This window comes from Gavialis gangeticus, unplaced genomic scaffold (assembly GCF_001723915.1).
Source record: "Gavialis gangeticus isolate Ggan-Ray unplaced genomic scaffold, GavGan_comp1, whole genome shotgun sequence".
NCBI lineage: Eukaryota > Metazoa > Chordata > Crocodylia > Gavialidae > Gavialis > Gavialis gangeticus.
This window is the reverse complement of record NW_017729031.1, coordinates 44,939,437-44,957,108: the sequence shown is the minus strand read 5'-3', so window position 1 is coordinate 44,957,108 and position 17,672 is coordinate 44,939,437. Positions and strand designations below refer to the sequence as shown.

At 37.4% G+C, this 17,672-nt stretch overlaps 1 protein-coding gene across 1 annotated transcript in view; it reads right to left on the bottom strand.

Moving 5' to 3' along the window:
* The window catches only part of PSMD14 (proteasome 26S subunit, non-ATPase 14), a 91,198-nt gene that overhangs the window by 30,418 nt on the left and 43,108 nt on the right, over nucleotides 1–17,672 (bottom strand). The window contains exons 4-7 of the mRNA XM_019522702.1: nucleotides 7,158–7,229; nucleotides 6,671–6,790; nucleotides 4,884–4,954; nucleotides 3,716–3,866 (exon numbers count right to left, since the gene is read on the bottom strand). Of these exons, the coding sequence (XP_019378247.1) occupies nucleotides 3,716–3,866; nucleotides 4,884–4,954; nucleotides 6,671–6,790; nucleotides 7,158–7,229 (414 nt within the window). The remainder of the gene's footprint in view (nucleotides 1–3,715; nucleotides 3,867–4,883; nucleotides 4,955–6,670; nucleotides 6,791–7,157; nucleotides 7,230–17,672) is intronic.

Here is a 17,672-nt window from a genome sequence, read left to right as displayed (position 1 = left end):
GAACTGGAATTAGAATCACTGTCTTCTACAACCTAGTCAAGTTCCTGACTAACTGGAATAAATTTAGTTTTAAAGTAATTTAATTCCTACAATACAAGTAAAATCAAACTTATTTTTCTTTTATTCTCTGGATTGTAGTAATGATAACTAATCAACCCAAGTTTCATTCTTGTTGCTGATATTATTATGATACCCTTGTAATTGATGGGAGTTACAGTTTTATGGACAGTTGGGATACCATTAACCTATACATACGAAATGTTAGCACATAGTTAAGAATATGAATAAAAAGATTTAGATTGTTACTTACTGACCTATAAAATTGGTCCACTGTACCTAGGGATAATATCGATGAGCTGGAGAGGCCACAGTGAGGCAAAAAGAGGTCAGCACTATATCTCACTAGTGAGAAAACTTTCTTTAGTTGAAGTGGAGACCCATGCCATCAAGTTCTGTGGAACTGAAATATCCATTTCAAAATACTAAGGGCCAGATTCTAGTCTACCTCTTAGATATGTAACTGAACTTAACTGACCTTTTCCACCCTGAAAAACTATGGATACAAAAAAGGTTGTTGGGCCCTCCTTTCTGAATTTGACTCAGGTCTCAAGTATCAGATGATATGTTACACAGGATATGCATTAATATACTTTCAGGGCCCTGAACAGAGTGGAATAGAATCACATTTAAGCACCAAAGTGCACACAGATGTCCAATGGATGGACTAGGATCTAGATCTAAGTGCCTAGCTTTTATGGCTGCAAACAAAATAGCTTAATGGCATCATCATACTTTTTGTTTTCCAAACAGAAGCTGAGTAAAACTAACAAGACTTTGGTTGGTTTCTCAGGACTAACTTCCACACTGAAGAATCACATCAAGTGTACTCTACTACTCCTTGGAAACACTATGAATTGACCCATTTAAGTCATACTCATAAGTATAACTATTTGCTACTTCCAAGACACCCAACGCACAATGATTTTCTTTAGTTTTAAGTGCTGTATCAACTCTTGGAAAAATGTCTGCCTTCAACTGCTGCGCCTTGTATGCATTCTCATGCTTAACTTGGCAGTGAGATAAATGCCTTAATTAGGCCAGCTGTCTGGTACTACAAAAGGTAAATCTAGATTTGGATCACCTGTTTCTTTAAGAACATTAGCTAACGTTTTAAAATATAAGTGTACATAGGACAGGCTGTATTTTAATAGGGTAGCTCATCAAGGTGAACCAGGGCTCCCGTTTAAGATTCACTTCAACCAGCTTGCCCCATCTACACAAAGGTTTAAAGACAGATTAGTTAAAATATTAGTCATTGTGTTATTTGTAATTACTTTAATCTTAGTCAACATGTACCTTGTATTAAAATAGGGAAACCACATTTCAGCTTTCGGAGCTCTCTCAGGCCAGGTATACACCACAATCTTTTGCCAGCATAGCTTTGTTGGTAAGAGATACAAGGAGGTGTGATCTCCGACTGACATAGCTGTGCCAGCAAAAGCCCCCCTGGTGTAGCGGCTGTTACACCAGCAAAACTGTGCTTTTGCCAGTATAGCTTATTTTGCTGTGATGGGGGTGGGAGAGGGAGAAATAAGGTAGTGCAGTTTTGTCAGTAAAAGGCAACACCATGTGAGCAGCACTTGCTGGTCCACTGTACTAACTAGACTGGCAATGCATCTAGTACAGACCAGAAAACAAGTTGTAAAGCATTTCCCTTTCTTAGAGTATCCTTTTAATTAATGCATAAAACATACAGAATTATGAGTCAGGCCCCCAAAAATCAGAAGTGGCAAATCACAAGTAACTGTGGGATTCCCTTTATTTACTTCCAGTGTCATGTTTCAAAGGTGTACTTTTTGAGCTGTTTTGCTGCAATCAGGAAATTTACTCATTTTTAAAAAATATGAAAGTAGGGATTTTCATTTGGTCATTTGACTCCAGGAGCTGGAGCTTTAAGGGAAGAAACAACAAGAACGAGAACACATTGCAAGATTTGTAATAAAGAAAAAACAAAAAAATCATAGAAGCTGACAATGTCAGGAGAAAAGTTATGATCAAAACAAATGTTTATGTTCAACAAAAAACTGCAGACTTTATGAATCTCCTCCTATTAAAGAATAGAAAAAGCAAGCAGAAAAAGTCAAAGGTTAGTTGTTCCCCAAAGAGGATATTCACAAGCATAGGTAAAAAAAAGAGGTAAATCATATACTTGGTACTAACAAGTCCAGCAGGATGAGTGTAATCTATTCTCAAGATAACACTAGACTTTTACCAATTATTTTAATATAGATACATATGTAATTTAAAATGCAGTAGTAATACAATCCAGATTGTATTTACTATAGACTCAATAAAAAGCAGTCTTTCCTTATTTTCATCAGATAAAAAAAACAAAAGAAGGCATTAGTAAGTATGTTACCAGAAAACTTTTAAAAAAAATACTTCACTCCCCCTTTCCATACATCAGTTACACAATCAGGTATTTATAGACATTTCAATCAATTTAATTCTGGTTTACTAGCTTCTAGAGTACCGAAATGTACTGCTAAATTGCTTGTTCTGTTTTTTTAATAATACTATAGAGACAATTTTTGCTTTGGTAAATGAAGCCAGAATAAGGAGAACAAATTAGGAAATCTGATCTGCCAGAATAATGTGATATCAGAAAGTTCAACTATAATATTTTAATAGATGAACATTTTGAAATTATGGAAACATTTGCCTTAGTTGGAGGATTAATATAATCTGCCATAAGTAAACTACTGCCTTTCAGATAAGTTTTTATAAATATTAGTTTGTCTTAAGTAGCATTTATAAAATTATATTAATGGCATACATATATATTATGATTTATTTTAATAATTATTCTACAGTACAATGGAAGTGCATGCTCAAACAAAACACCTCAGCAGTATTTTAAAGCAGTAACCACCTAGCCAATTTCTGTACGTTCTGTAGTTTTTTCTAATCCACTCTCCCTGTGGTTGAGCAAAATCGAATTGCCTCTCACATTTGCAGACAGCTCTGTGAAGGTGATAATAGAGCTGCTCCCTGCTGTCATGAGGCAGGAAATAGGAAAATGGCATATGGGGCTAGAAAGAAATAAAAAGAGAACTAAACAAGAACAAAAGAGATTTCAACAAAGGACAACTATAACCCAATATGCTTTGCAAGTTAATCTCTTTTCATAATCATTTAACATACTTAATCATTCATCTGCCACCCTTACTCAAAAATGTGAATGGTTTAGACCAGGACTTTGGCAAACTTTTTATTGTCTAAGATCTGGAATGCAGATAACATCAGAAACCATCATGTTCAATGCCTACAAAATACATCATTACTTGTGCAAGGAACTGGACTCTTCCCAATTTGCTATTAAGAAGGTTTAGCAACACACCCAAAATTTAATATCTTAAATGATCTAGTACACAGCATATACATATGTTAGTCTGTTTAGCTAGAAAAAGCTCAACTGGTTGAATGGGTGTTGAATAGCAAATGAGAGTGAGAACTGATTATTGCAAATATATAAGATAGCTCAATATAATATGGCTCATTCAAGGAGAGCAGATTTCAGTTCATTTATATCCTGGGAAAATTATAAACAGTTTTGTTAAATATGTGCCCAAAATTTAAGACCTACTATGCATTTCACTGTGTTTCAACTTCAAATCTTTTTTTAGTAAATAAAAAAACCCAAAACTGACTGTACCTTTCCTTTTACACTCTGGATAGGATCCACCACCACAGCTACTGCTCTTTCTGATAGGGCTTCAAAGCTCTGTTGAGTATTGATATCCACACCAGACAGCCAACAGCCGAAGCCAGGGTGACTATGATACCAACCAACAACCATCTCTGGCCTGAAACAAAGACAGCATTCTGAGACTCCTAACAGTACTAGCAACAGAAACATAGGCTATGAGAAGAAACACTGAAGAAACAGGGTATAAATTAGGACAAAAGATGAAACACATAGGTGTGAAACAAGCACCATTAGAAATATTTAAATTACTTACCATAGTATGGTAAAAACATGGACATGAATAAGTGAGACAAAGGAGTGCTATCATTAAGGGATGCACATTAGCAGTGGTAGATCATGCTTTCAGTTTTTCACCCTGTTACCACACCTTCCCTGAACCAGTTTTTACCCTTTCAGCACTTGAGTAAATATCTACTCTTTAACTCCTTGGCGTCAAGAGTTGAATTTTCACGGCAGAAAGTCCATTTCAGACATGGACGACGGGAACCAACGGTGGGAAAGGATTAAATATCAATTAAACCAGCAGTAGAACTAGGAACTCAGTCAAAAAGCAATTTGCACTGTTCTGTTCAGCTGCTGAGCCTTTTGCTAACATTAATTTTGAAGTTTTTTCCACAGTAAAAGAATTTGTGCAAGCAGATGACAACTGTTGAGAGGTACAGAGTTAAATAACAAAAATTTGCTTAAACACTAGGACACCTTTTATCAAGTTTTTTTTCCTTTCTTTTACCTACAAAGAGCAACCACAGGCTTGTAAATAAAGCTATGATGTTTTTATAATTTTACAAATACAACCAGTAACACTGTTTCTTATAAAACACCATTCTGTAGCAGCTTCCTTTTTCAAGTAGAGCAACATTCCAACCCCAGACTATTATATGATAATCAGGGATGGAAGCATATTCCACTGATCTGCATATGAAGTCTGTCTCCTGCACTTCAAGGGAAGACATGACACGGGCTGCAATAAATACTTATTCGTCACAACTCTAGGTCAATTACATCCGTTTCAGCAGTGATAACATCCCATTGGATAACAGGACTTGAAGGAAGGAGGAGGAATAATGCACAAAGCATCACTAACTTCAGATGTTGCTTTAAAACAGTTACTTACCTTCCTGTCTGTTTCAGCATATCCAACATTTTGGCTTGAAATACTGGATCAACTGCCTCTACACTGACTCCCTGATTTGGAAAGACAGACAATATTAATGAATTCACATATAAATTATTTCAAGATATAAACATGCATACCAAAAACATCTTACTGCTTTCAAAGAAAAAAATCCAACACAAAGTGATTTAACAGCCTCACTAATAAAGACTTTTTTTTTTTTTTTTTACTATTCTTTATTACTTTTAAGGGGAAACAAACTACTTTTGAAATTATCTGATTTTTAAGCAAGACTATTTTAATAGGCCATCTTTAAATAGAATTATGAGTTTATAAATACATCTATTTCTACAGCTCCTCTAAAAATGCTACAAATTTTCTGATCATCTGTTCAGAATATTTTTTTAGGTTACCAACACCAGCCAGCATGTACAGCAACACTCATGATTGTTTCTCTTCTGTTTTTTTTGTTCTGTACAAACTGACCTGTTTCCTGCCAGGTCAATTTGAGCTCCACTGTTGCTGTTATGGATAAATATCCACTTGCAAAACCCAGGAAAGGGTTCCATCATCAAAAAACCCCCAGTGAAACTGACCACACTCACCATGTTGGCAAATGTACAGAATAAACTGAAGAAAAGAGGGAAAAAATCTAATAGTTCAGTAACATCTGATCTTAACAGTTACTATCCTCTTAAAAGCAATATTTCACTTGAACTACACAGAGCCACTATAAATTCCAAATCCTAACTTCTGGTCATCACCCTCAAAAGATATTCCTTTCTTTTATCATTAAATTCATTTTTTTAAAAACTGAGTATTTTAAAATGAATTCAGCAACATATGGTTTGCAGGCTGGATCCAGCCCACAGAGCCAGCAAGCTTTGGTGCCATGGGGCTTCACCTGTACCCACACCAGGGCCAAATGCAGGGAGTTGCACCATGGTGGCAGATGGAGGGTAAGGAAAGATGGTGGCAGGAAAAGCAGCAGTGGTGGCCAGGTCAGAACGCTGGTTCACCTCAGGCCCGAGCCCAAGGCTGTTCTCATTCTAGCCCACAGCTCTGAAATTTTGCCAGACAGTGTTTTAAAACATTCACCCTTCAATATTATAAAAATATCATCTAAAAATAATTCTATTGGAGTATAAACTCTGCCACAAACAGTAGATTCAAATTCACAGTTTCAGTGGTAATAATACAGTCAAGGGCATGACATCATTTCCATCAAACTCCTCCTTTCTAGGGTTCATAATTAGACCATAATAATTCTCCCAGTGCTACAGTTTCATATACAAAGGTGCTGATGTCAATGATCTATGAGTTCTGTACACTGTGTTTCTATCCCTATAGAAGATCCAGTTAGTCCAGGAGTGGGCAAAACACAGCCCGCCAGGCCATTCTATCTGGCCCACGGGGCCCCTAAAAAATTTAGAAATATTAATACTCATCTGCCCCTGGCTGCCTGTCATGCGGCCCTCGATGGCTTTGCAAAACTCAGTAAGCGGCCCTCTGCCCGAAATAATTACCCACCCCTGAGTTAGTCTCTCCTAAACACCATGCACATGCCATAAATTTGTTGAAAAGACTATGAAGTGGTTTAACATTATCTAGTCATAAACTTTAGGTAAGCAAAGATGGGTATAACCCAGATGTCTAATTAGTATTTTCTCATATCTTATTAGGGATAATGGAAGAAAATGGGGGGGGGATGGGGGGCTGTTCCACTCATAACAGTTTTTGCCACATTAAATAACATTTCCTTTCTAATTCTTACTGTAAAGGCTCACCGTTCCTGACTGTGGCATAGCAAACACATCAATTACTCTCACAGTATAATCATCAACAAATTCTCCAAGCATCAGACCCATAACTTCCATGGGGACACCAGCACGACCATGTTTCAACATCTGGAAATGAGACCAAAGTTATAACATAGATGTAGGTTTGCCTGGGAATTTTTTTTTTTGCTTCTACTGCAAGTCTTAGTTTTATTTTTTTCGTTAGTTGACAGCTCATAATGTGATTTGAAAATATAATGCACTGTAAATGTTCTAAGAATTATAAATACAAAAAATCATAAACCATTTAAATAAGCGAAGTACTTAAATAAGACTGAAAAATAAATTTAATTAAAAAAACAATCTCGTAAAAAAAAAAAAAAACTAAGGAGTCAGCTCCACTGACCTTAAACAACTTCACTTTTTGGATGATCACAGATGTAATGCCCTGTTGTAGCCACAGTGCCATTTACAATAAATGTGTACAATTACTTACTTTCAGCAGTGCGAGGGAAGAGATATAAACCTGTTCTGCTGTATCCACCGCAGGAGCATCCGTAGGTGGCCCCTATGAAAGAGAATGAATTAAGGATTTTTTCCTCCATATTTATTATGCCCCATTTTTCAATTATTTCTGTTGTATTTTGCAAACTAGTGTAAAACTTTAAGAATAATGTGTGCATAAACATGCTGCTATATGCAGTGAATCCGTGGGTTGCAGAATTTACAATGAAATATCATTTCCATATAACAGTTATCCACACAAACCAATCATCATCCAGTGGAAATTATCTAGCCTATCTAGTCAAAATCAATGCTCAATTATCTAAATTAGCTAGACAGAATCAGTCAAATAAAATAACCAATACTGCAGAGCACACACCTGTTAGGCTACGAGTCAGATAAGTTTCTATTAGTCAGAGTTAAGTCTTGCAGCTAAGCTAACCTTCCTCAGCTGTAAACTATGGCCAGTTCTCCAATTAACTGTGCATTTCTTACAGTGGTGTGAATGTAAATGCTGCTGGGCTAGCATGATTAACTGGCACCAACACAAACAGCAATTTCCCTTTTGCTTCGGTGATTTTCAACTAAAGAAGACTTGCAGATAAAGGGCTACAGGAGCACTTTGCAGATACACTGGTACAGTGAGAGAAAAATGGACCTCCAATCCCTAGGTGAAAAAGCTGTGAACAAAATACTTTGCTCTTTGCCTTATGAATAGTTATTTGAAAATTAGCACAATTGTCCCAGGTGTGAATTATTAGCTGAGGCAGTATTGTATACTGCTGAAACAGGAAAAAAAAAGCAGAGCAAGAAGTTTAAAAGGTAAAACTATACTGTTCTTGGGAAGTAAGGGACAAAATGTCCTTCTCTAAATAATCATACCTCAATCTATCCCATCCACCAGCCAAGCAACATTATGTTCACACTACTTCATATATGCAGGGTCTGCAATGCATTCACAGCAAAAAGGATGTGGAGAAGCTTGAGAGAGTCCACAGAAGAGCCACGCGCATGATCAGAGGTCAGGAAAACAGACCTTATGATGAGAGGCTGAGAGCCATGGGCTCTTTAGCCTGGAAAAGCACAGGCTCAGGGGTGATCTGATGGCCACCTATAAATTTATCAGGGATGACCACCAGTATCTGGGGGAACATTTGTTCACCAGAGCTCCCCAAGGAATGACGAGGTTGAACGGTCATAAACTACTGCAAGACCATTTCAGGCTGGACATAAGGAAGTATGTCTTTACTGTCCGAGCCCCCAAGGTCTGGAACAGCCTGCCATCGGAGGTGGTTCAAGCACCTACATTGAACACCTTCAAGAGTAAATTGGATGCTTATCTTACTGGGATCCTATGACCCCAGCTGACTTCCTGCCCTTTGGGCGGGGGGCTGGACTCGATCTTCCGAGGTCCCTTCCAGCCCTAATGTTTATGAAATCTAAGAAATACTAGAGAGGTAAAAGTAACTCCTGATCTTCTATGCAATGGAGAAGAATTTGGAACAACAGACTCCCAGATAAATCCAAACAAGACCCATTAACCAATTTACTAGATATAAAGTGAAGTAGGTGATGACAAGCATTTACACCACTGTTTCTTTACATTTGGATAAGTATTTGTCTACTTTTATCATGCACACAAACATGCTTTTTTTCTCTCCCCCACACCCTCCCCAGCCATAGCGTGGTACATACATAACACAAAAAACTACACTTTTTTGGCAAAATAGTCTAATTCTGGTGACTTTCTCCAGGACACATTAATATGCTGCTGCTTCATTTCTCCCACCTTTCCAGTAAATTAGCCAACTACAACTCTCTCCTAAAGCTCTCAAACTCCCTCATCTTCCAGACTGCTTTTGATACTGTTGACCATATCCTTTCAATTTAAATTTGCTCTTCCTTCACCTCAAACTTCCAACTCTTTTCCTCTTCGTAGTCTGTAGGTGAGGATTCTCAACTCACATAGTTTAAACTACTGTCCTTAGATTTATGATTTGCTAATAGACCTTCAGTGTTTCTGCTATCAATCTAGAGTTGTTTTTCTCCCAATACTACGTTTTTTCACATATCAGACACATCCAAATTAGAAATGCACCTTTTTTTGGAAAGCAGAATGTAGGGGGGGAAAAAAAGATTTTTCCAAAGAGTATGTTCCTGAGCACCAGAGTCCAACATGCAACACACCGTCTCTCTGGGAGGTGTGGGGAAGAAGGAGAGACTAGAGGACTGTTTTCTCTCCTGAGAAGCCATGGCATGTACAGACATTCTCTGTCCCAGGAGAAACTCTCCTGGGAGTGATTTAACCAAAGTTGTTCCTAGGTTATTTTTCTCCTGGAGCAGCCATTTTTATCCTGAGAGAAAAATTCTCAACATCTGTATGCTCGTGGCTTCTCCTGGGAGAACAGTGCCTTTCCCAAGAGAAATTGAATATCTGTATGAGACCTGTTTCCAGAAGGACTTAATCTACCTGACATAAGAGTAGGCCCCTTGCTAGGGCAATAGCAGGACTGCTATTTCTTTACTGTAAATAGTTCTTTACATAAGCTCCTGTAAACAATAAAGCACTGTTGCCACCCACAAGCCTCATCAAGATACTACAGACTGCACGCAGCAGCTCATTTACCCCTTTAGGCACAAACTATCATGCTCAGGCTGCGAGAGGGTTAACATTAGACTATGCCACTTGGGACTTACAAGGTCATAGAAAAATGCCAGCTACTGTGAAGTGAGAAGACGTTGTACTCTCATCGCTGCCTACTGCCCTTTCTTTTCTTCCAGTGAAGAAAAGGAAAAAAAAAAAAAAAAAAATCAGTCCACCCCCTTGAGAGACACCCCAACTTTGGAAGGGTGATTCTGAGGGGAAGAGATTCATGTGGCATCATGTGAATAAACACAGCACAATGTGAACAAAACAAAACTAAATGTCATCCCTGCCAAAGCCCCCTGGTTCTCTTACTTTATCACTTGAACATCATCTCTATTTTCCCAGTCCCTCTGACATAGACCCTAAGGTACTATACACACCTTAAGAAATCTTGCTTCAAGGAAAACTTCTTAGATAGATCTGAGGTATAGTTTGCCATATCTCAATGACATCCTATTAGTTCCTTAATGACACCTTCCCTACCTTACTCTAAGACTATCCTAAAGAGTCCATGAACACACCTAAATGACATTCTTTCAAAAAAAAATATATGCAGACTTATGTACTCACTTAGTTACTCCATAGCCAGACAGTACATTTCTGACCGTACTTCCCTAGGAATGCCCAGATTCCCAAGGCAATTAAGCACATGTTTAGGTACCATCTCAAACATGGATGCTTTCCTAAACCGGATGGAAAGAGGGGAATTTAGCCTGCCACCCTTTTAATGTCTTCATTGCTCTTCAATGACAACTCTCCAGTTTAGTGTGATTACAGCAGAACTGCATAGTAAAGGACTTCTACAGCCTTGCTCTGTCATAGGAGGTCCCCATGAATGTAGTGCAAGTCTGTTTTGGCTTTTTTTGCCATTATATTTCATTGCAAAAACTCATGTCTAACTTGCTGCGCACTAAAATCTTTAAATATTGTAAGAGACTTATTGGTATAATTCTATGTAGTACCTCTTTCACTCTTTGTATGTGCCCTAACATTAAAATCACATTATTTTCTACTTTGGTTTCAATCTCTAAGTTGCTTTGCATTAGTTTTGTTATCAGTGGTGTTCACAAGTCCTCACAGTTTAGAATTTTGTTAATTATACTAATATGAATTTTATTCCCTTTTCTGAATCATTAAAAGACAGTAAGAACAGACCTAACACTAATTCCTGCGGTGCATTATATGACAGAATCACCACACGTTACTATTACATATCTGAAGGTCTTCAACCAGCCAACAATGTTCAGATTAATCTAATATGGATTAATTTTGGGAAAAGAAATTAATGAGAATATATAAATGCTCCACTAAGGCATAAGCATGTACAACATCCACTTGCCTTCCATCCACTAGTGTTTTTAATTATATCACTGGGTCTTGCATCATTTATGCTTAAAACCACACTGTTTACAGCACATCATTCCTCTGTCTACTAGGCATGACTTTTTTAAAATTAATTACTTATTCAACTACTGCATTAAGGGAAGTCAAGATTATGGTATAGCAACTGCAAGTATCACCTTTCTGACAGCTGAATGAGTACTTATTCAAAGTGCAAAGGAAGTCTAATGAGTTGGGTACTAAGTCTTTCCTTTCCAACTAATTCACCTTTCCAACTTCATGACTTCTGAAAACAGCCACATAATGATACCATTTTACTTGTCTTAAACAAGTAAGATACCAGAGGATTACAAACTACTCTTCCTCACTCTATGAAGTCCTGTCTTACCTCTTTCTGACTCAGTTTCCCCTCTTGATATTTTTAAATCAGTCTCCCATTTTATTTTGCTCCCAATTAACAGGGGTTCTTTTTGTGAAGACTTCCACACTTATCTCAGCTGCCCATTTTTATTTCTATAAATTACAATAGCAGTTCTTTAAATTGCCACATACCCCCACCACATTTTTTGAATAAAGTGACTGGTGCATCCTGAGTCTGGGGGGGCACAATTTGTGGGTGCGGCCAGGGGCTGGCCAAAAGCCCCATATCCACTCCTATACTTCTGTGCTGCAGTTTAGTGTCTGTCTCCCCCACTCCCCAACAAGCTGCTGAGCGGTGCCAAGTCGGGGGCCAATCTCGGGGGGGGTACGTATCCCCCCGTACCCCTGCTATTAGTCGCCTGTGAAATGTTTTTACTTAATTTGCAGACTAAAACATCCATCCCTTCTGAAGATTTGTTTAAAATAAACTTCAAACAATATACTTAACATCTGCTCTGATATGCTAAAAGTCATCCTTCCCCAAGCCTCATATAAGGCGGCCAGTTTATACAGAAGCGTTAGTATCATGTCATTGTATTTAATGCAAATTTCAGTTTATTTAGTGCTTTTCCTTAAAAGATGCACTGCATAGAAAACAAATAGGGGCGTGCATTTTCCTTTTATAGGGAAACAGGGATTCCATTATTTTATACTTTCCTGTTAAGTTTTAACTTTATACAGAACTCTATTTTTAAATGAATGCTTCACAACTGGAATCTGATGCAACACTGTTCCCTTTCTTCAATTTAGAGATATGACCATTACACTAGCATATTCACTCAAGTAGATGGAACTACAGTACAAATTTAAATCCTGTGCTTTGACCCACCCCACTGCAGGTTTCCAAATAAGCCAACCTACCCTTTTTATAATGTATAAGGGAGCAGACAGGATGTAAAGGTTAAGCTTCATATTTGAAACAAGTTGCCTACCAATGGAAAACCTCACTGCCTGGTAGCTTTTATAAAGGGGAAAATGTACTTGTGTATTATAAATACAACTGTAGCAGTTACATCTCCAGTACAAATTAAAGATGAACTGGGGAAAGAAGGGGGTCTAGAGGGAGCTACTACTTTTTGCTTTGTTTCCTTGTTTGTGGGTTGCCAAGCCCCCTTTTTGTCACCAACACCCTACAATAAATTTATTTAACTTCACATTAAAAAAAACTTGCCTTTTCTTATTTTTATTAATTCATTAGAGAACTGAAGGATGAATGGAATTAAGACACTGCAAAATAAAATTTGAGTAATCCTTTAATTCATTCCTTTATATATTAACAAGGAAATACAATTATGAGACCACAATGAAGAACTCTGTTCTAAAAATTAACAGCCAATACATATGGAAAGCAAAGCATCACTCTCCTCACAACCCTAATCTCAAACTCTCCGGAAAAAAAATGGGACTAGAAGCTTCTACTTCTAAATCATCTTAAGTGTTAGTCAGAGAATGACCTGCCTGCAGGCCAGTCATCTCACACAGAAGCATGACCTGGTTTCTTCTTCTTTCCCCCACCCCAGAAATAAAAAGGCACCAGTTATTAGCAACGTCAGGTTTATATTTAAATTGCACACCATAAAGAAGCATTTGTTTTGTCATTTATTTTAGTGAAATAAAATTATCATCCTTTCAATAATGTTCTAAGGAGCAAAGATCATATATTCTAATCATCTGTTCACGAACTGAATTCCAAGGTTAAATTATACAAGAGATAATGTTTTTCTTTCAGAGGGTTAAAACACGATCCTGTATAAACTGTGACTTTTACTTGGGCAGCCCTTGTTGACTAAGTGTTAAAGGCATTTGCCATTATAACAGCATAGAAACTAACGCCTTAAAGTGTTATCTACTCAGGCCTTTTAGCAAATTTGTTAACACTTTTAGGTATATTACTCCACCTTATCTTAGTGTGAACTGGTATCAATTATTTAGCCAATTTTATTGTGTTATTAAAATACCTGCTGATTAAATGTGAACTAAAGTGTCATTTTAGAGCACTGCTCTTCATTTGTACTATTTATTTTACATATATTTAAATAAGTACAAAAGTGGATTCAAGATTAATTATGATAGCAACTGTGAAAGTGAAATATTTCACAAATTGCGACACTTCCTATTGTTTAAATCAAACTTAAATACTGCTCTGTTGTCACACTAACTGAACAAAGGCTTTTTATTTAAAAGAAAAAGTCTACCAGCCTAGCTCTCTCAACAAAGAAACTGGATTTCACAAACAGGGGCAGCTGTGGAAAAAATGCAATGAGCTAAAATACTGATGTAGAACAAATTCTCTTTATTGAACCCCTTAATTTTAATACAAAAATATAAAATCTGATGCAACCATCACCACCAATTCTTAAAATTGGTACCACTTAAAATACAAAACACTAGACAAGGATAAGCACACATACTCACTATAATGTTTATTTCTTTCCCAGCAAGGTAAGAAAGAACCTTTTTAATACTTTAATTTTGTGAGTATTAAACAACTAGTGTGAAAAACAAGCTGCATGTAAACTATTTCTACTGCCTCTGCTTCAATGACTAGCTGAGGCAACCTGTTATAGGAGGTGTTAATTGGCAATAGGAGTACAAGTCAGAAGCATGTTCCCCATCGTCCTAACCCAGCAAGGCTAGGTCATTAAAGTGGAAATGAATTCTTTCATGCCGACTTAACCCTTTGAGTACATAATTTCAGCTGTTACACCTAAAGACAATTGAGGGAGATTAATTTAAAACTTGTGTTACTTTTGAGTGTGAAAAAGTGTCGTTTCTTCCTCCTCCTCCTGCAAAGAAATCCTCTAGACAACATTCACTATGTTTATTATGTAGGAGAGAAAAATTTCTAGAATACAAATGAAATAGAAATTATTGCAGAAGAAGAATTATTCTGTTTTACATATTAAAACTACTGCTGGAACAGTGAACATGTTAAATGGACTTGGAACTATTCTTTTTCCTAGATGTAAATCAAAGACAGGTTCAGAAACAGAGATTGAAAGAGCACTGTAGATTATTACATTCTGAAGAAGCAGAAAGTAAAATAGATATACAGACAGGAGAAACTAATGATGGTACATGTGTTGTATATAACTGCATGTATTTAAAAATAAAATCATGTAAGTGCAATTGCACCTCTTTAAAAATCCTTTTGCTTCTGTTAGCGCACATTAAAATCTGACGATTAACTGACAGAAAACCCTAAGACTTCTTTAATATAGTGACCTTTTTTCCATATTAAATTCCTATAATTAAAAATAAAGAAAAATCCAAGTAGGCTTAACTTTAAGAAAACAGTTTTTGCTGATATTTGACAAAAAAGGTGTTAGCATACACCCGAATTAAAAATTATTATTCAGCCAGCGAACATGGGTACAGCTTACTACCAGATTTCAGCAGTTCAAGTCATATTACAATACCCCTACACAAAGAAACTATAAACAAATTAAAGATGGCCTTCTCACTGTAGCAGTGCATCTATGGATGAACATCAAATTAAGCAGCAGAAGCCTTTATAAGGAAAAGCAAATTTCAGCAGTTGAAACCAGCATGCTGAATAATAATCTGATCAGTTGGCGTTCAGAATTTTTATTTTGCAAATACTTGATCATCAGTAAGCCCACTTGTAGAAGTTAGAGTTGTGCCAAAACTATGTACAGATTTAGGTCCATATTTGCAATGCTTATAAATAAAAGCACATATTATATAACTGTATGACCAGCTAAGTTTCAACAGACACACTATATTTATAAGAAAATTATATAGCATCTCATTGGCCTATACATCGGGAAAAAAATTACAGCATACCCTTAAGAGTATATTGACCTTCCAACTGGAATGCTGGATACTAGGAAACTGTAAAACTTGTTATAAGAAAAAATGTGTAAGAAAATCCAGTAGTTCAAAACACATTTCCACCAAACTGTCAATTCCTTTGCAAAAAGGCATTTGATTAATCCATATGAACCGGTACATCAAAATGAAACTTACGTAAAATACTAGCTTTGGAAGCTTTAGGAATAAATGGTGCCATGCACCAGCCATCTAGTATAGCAAGATTATTGGGGGTGGGGAGAGGGAGGGTGAAGGCACAATGATTTTCTGCAGCATGGTGGCAACGTGTCCCAGCACGCTTCATCCCTCTGTAGGCATTTTTGGGTCTGCAGTCTCCAGTGTGCTTGAGACGCCACTAGGGATGACCTTGTGGTGGATCACCAGCACACTTCTGGTTTTGAAGAACGCAAACAGGAGCAGGTGGGCAGGGCAAGCTGATGCACACCACCAGCAAGGTGTAGGCTGCAGAAATACTGTGCAGAAATCTGTCCAGATGTGATGGTTAACCTGTTTCAAGATGGTAGTTGATCTTATATAGGATACTTCTATCAGTATAGCTATACTTTTAAGAATATTATTAAAATTTTCCCAAAAGTTAATCAAGATTAACAAAAATTAAAAGCTCTTGTGAGGAAACCGCACATTCAAAATAATCAAGTCAAACCTTACAGCAGTATCAAAAGAGGAAAGATTGGCTACATCTACACGAGATGCTGATTGTGCAGTAGCTTGTCACTACTGTGAGGTAGCATCACATGGCAGGAAGCGTGACGTGACGCTATTGCACAGTAGTAATGAGCTACTGCACAATCAGCATCACGAAAAAGTCACCTGGCAACACTACTGTGCAGTAACTCTGGTTACTGCACAGTCATTTAGTACTTGTTTATACAAGTATTAAACAACTGTGCAGCAACGACTGTTCAGCTAGTATCTTGTGTAGACCCAGCTACAATAAAAGAAAACCAGAAATGGAAATTGCCAACAAAGTAAGTGGGTTAGAAGAGTAGTGCTGAATTTTTTGGTCCCATGGACCAGAAGAAGAATGGCTTGAGCCCTAGCAGCACCACCCCTTCATGTCAAGATTGGGCCCCGGGACCCCCAAAGATCTAGAAATTTGGCAGCAGGGATGCAGTATCACCACTCCCCTAGCACCACATTTCCAGACCTATGGGGAACCCTGAAGGCCAAATAACACCATGCTGCAGGCTAGATCTGGTCTGTGGGCTGAGGGTTGAGCATCTGTGGTTTAGGCTGCTGGCCACAACCCATCTGTGGAAAGATTCTTTGTTTCTGTCATCCTCTTTGTGGAAGAGTCAGTTTTAAGACAATAGAGTACCCATTTAAATAAGCATTTATTCACATCCCATGCGTCTTTATAGTTTAACGACATCTTACTCAGCTGATGGCCAAACTTGTTCTTTAGAATACATGTTAAAATGATCATCAGTATAACGTTTGTACTGTTTCCTGAGGACTGTGACTCCTAAAGTTGCCACAAAGGTTACACCAAGAGAACTGATGTTTAAAGCATCTGAAAAATTTAGTCATTTGAATGCTTTTCATTCTGTCAGTTTTAAATTACTGCTTCATGACCTTCTCACTGTAGTTTAAAACACTAGGGGATAAAAGTGTCCGATTAGATTAAGCAATGACTTGATGCCTGTGGGATCAAACTTAATGTTGAAATTTGATCTCAGTACAATTTATTTTAAAGATGCTCAACCAGAACACTAATTAGTCTAATGATTTATAAGCAGAAACCTTATCGTCTTTTAATAAAAAAATATATATCCATAGCGAAAAACTCACATTACCCAAGATTTGTAATAAATACGAAACCATAAATTGTATGGTACGAACTAAAGTGTCTTTAAAAAAATAGAAACAAATGACCACCTGAACAAAGCCATTTCAAGTTCTCATTTTGTTCAAAATAAAAATTCAAGTAGTCATTATACATTCAAAGGAAAAAGGACAGTAGATGAAGCACTACTGAAGCTGACCACTTCAATTCAATCTAGGACTCTGTTTCATCTTCATCCCTTCAACAATGCTGTAATTGTCTTAAGCAACCTACCATATTTATTCAAATATGACATGAGGTTCCTTCCCCCTTGCCCTCTCCCCAGTCACCAAGGGGAAAAAAGCCACAGCTAAATCTTAGAAGAACCAGCCAGGGGCAGGCAGCAGCTCACATGGCAAAAAGAGCAGTACGGCAGAACAGGAACAGGCATGGTGGGGGGGGGGGGGGAAGGGGGGGGG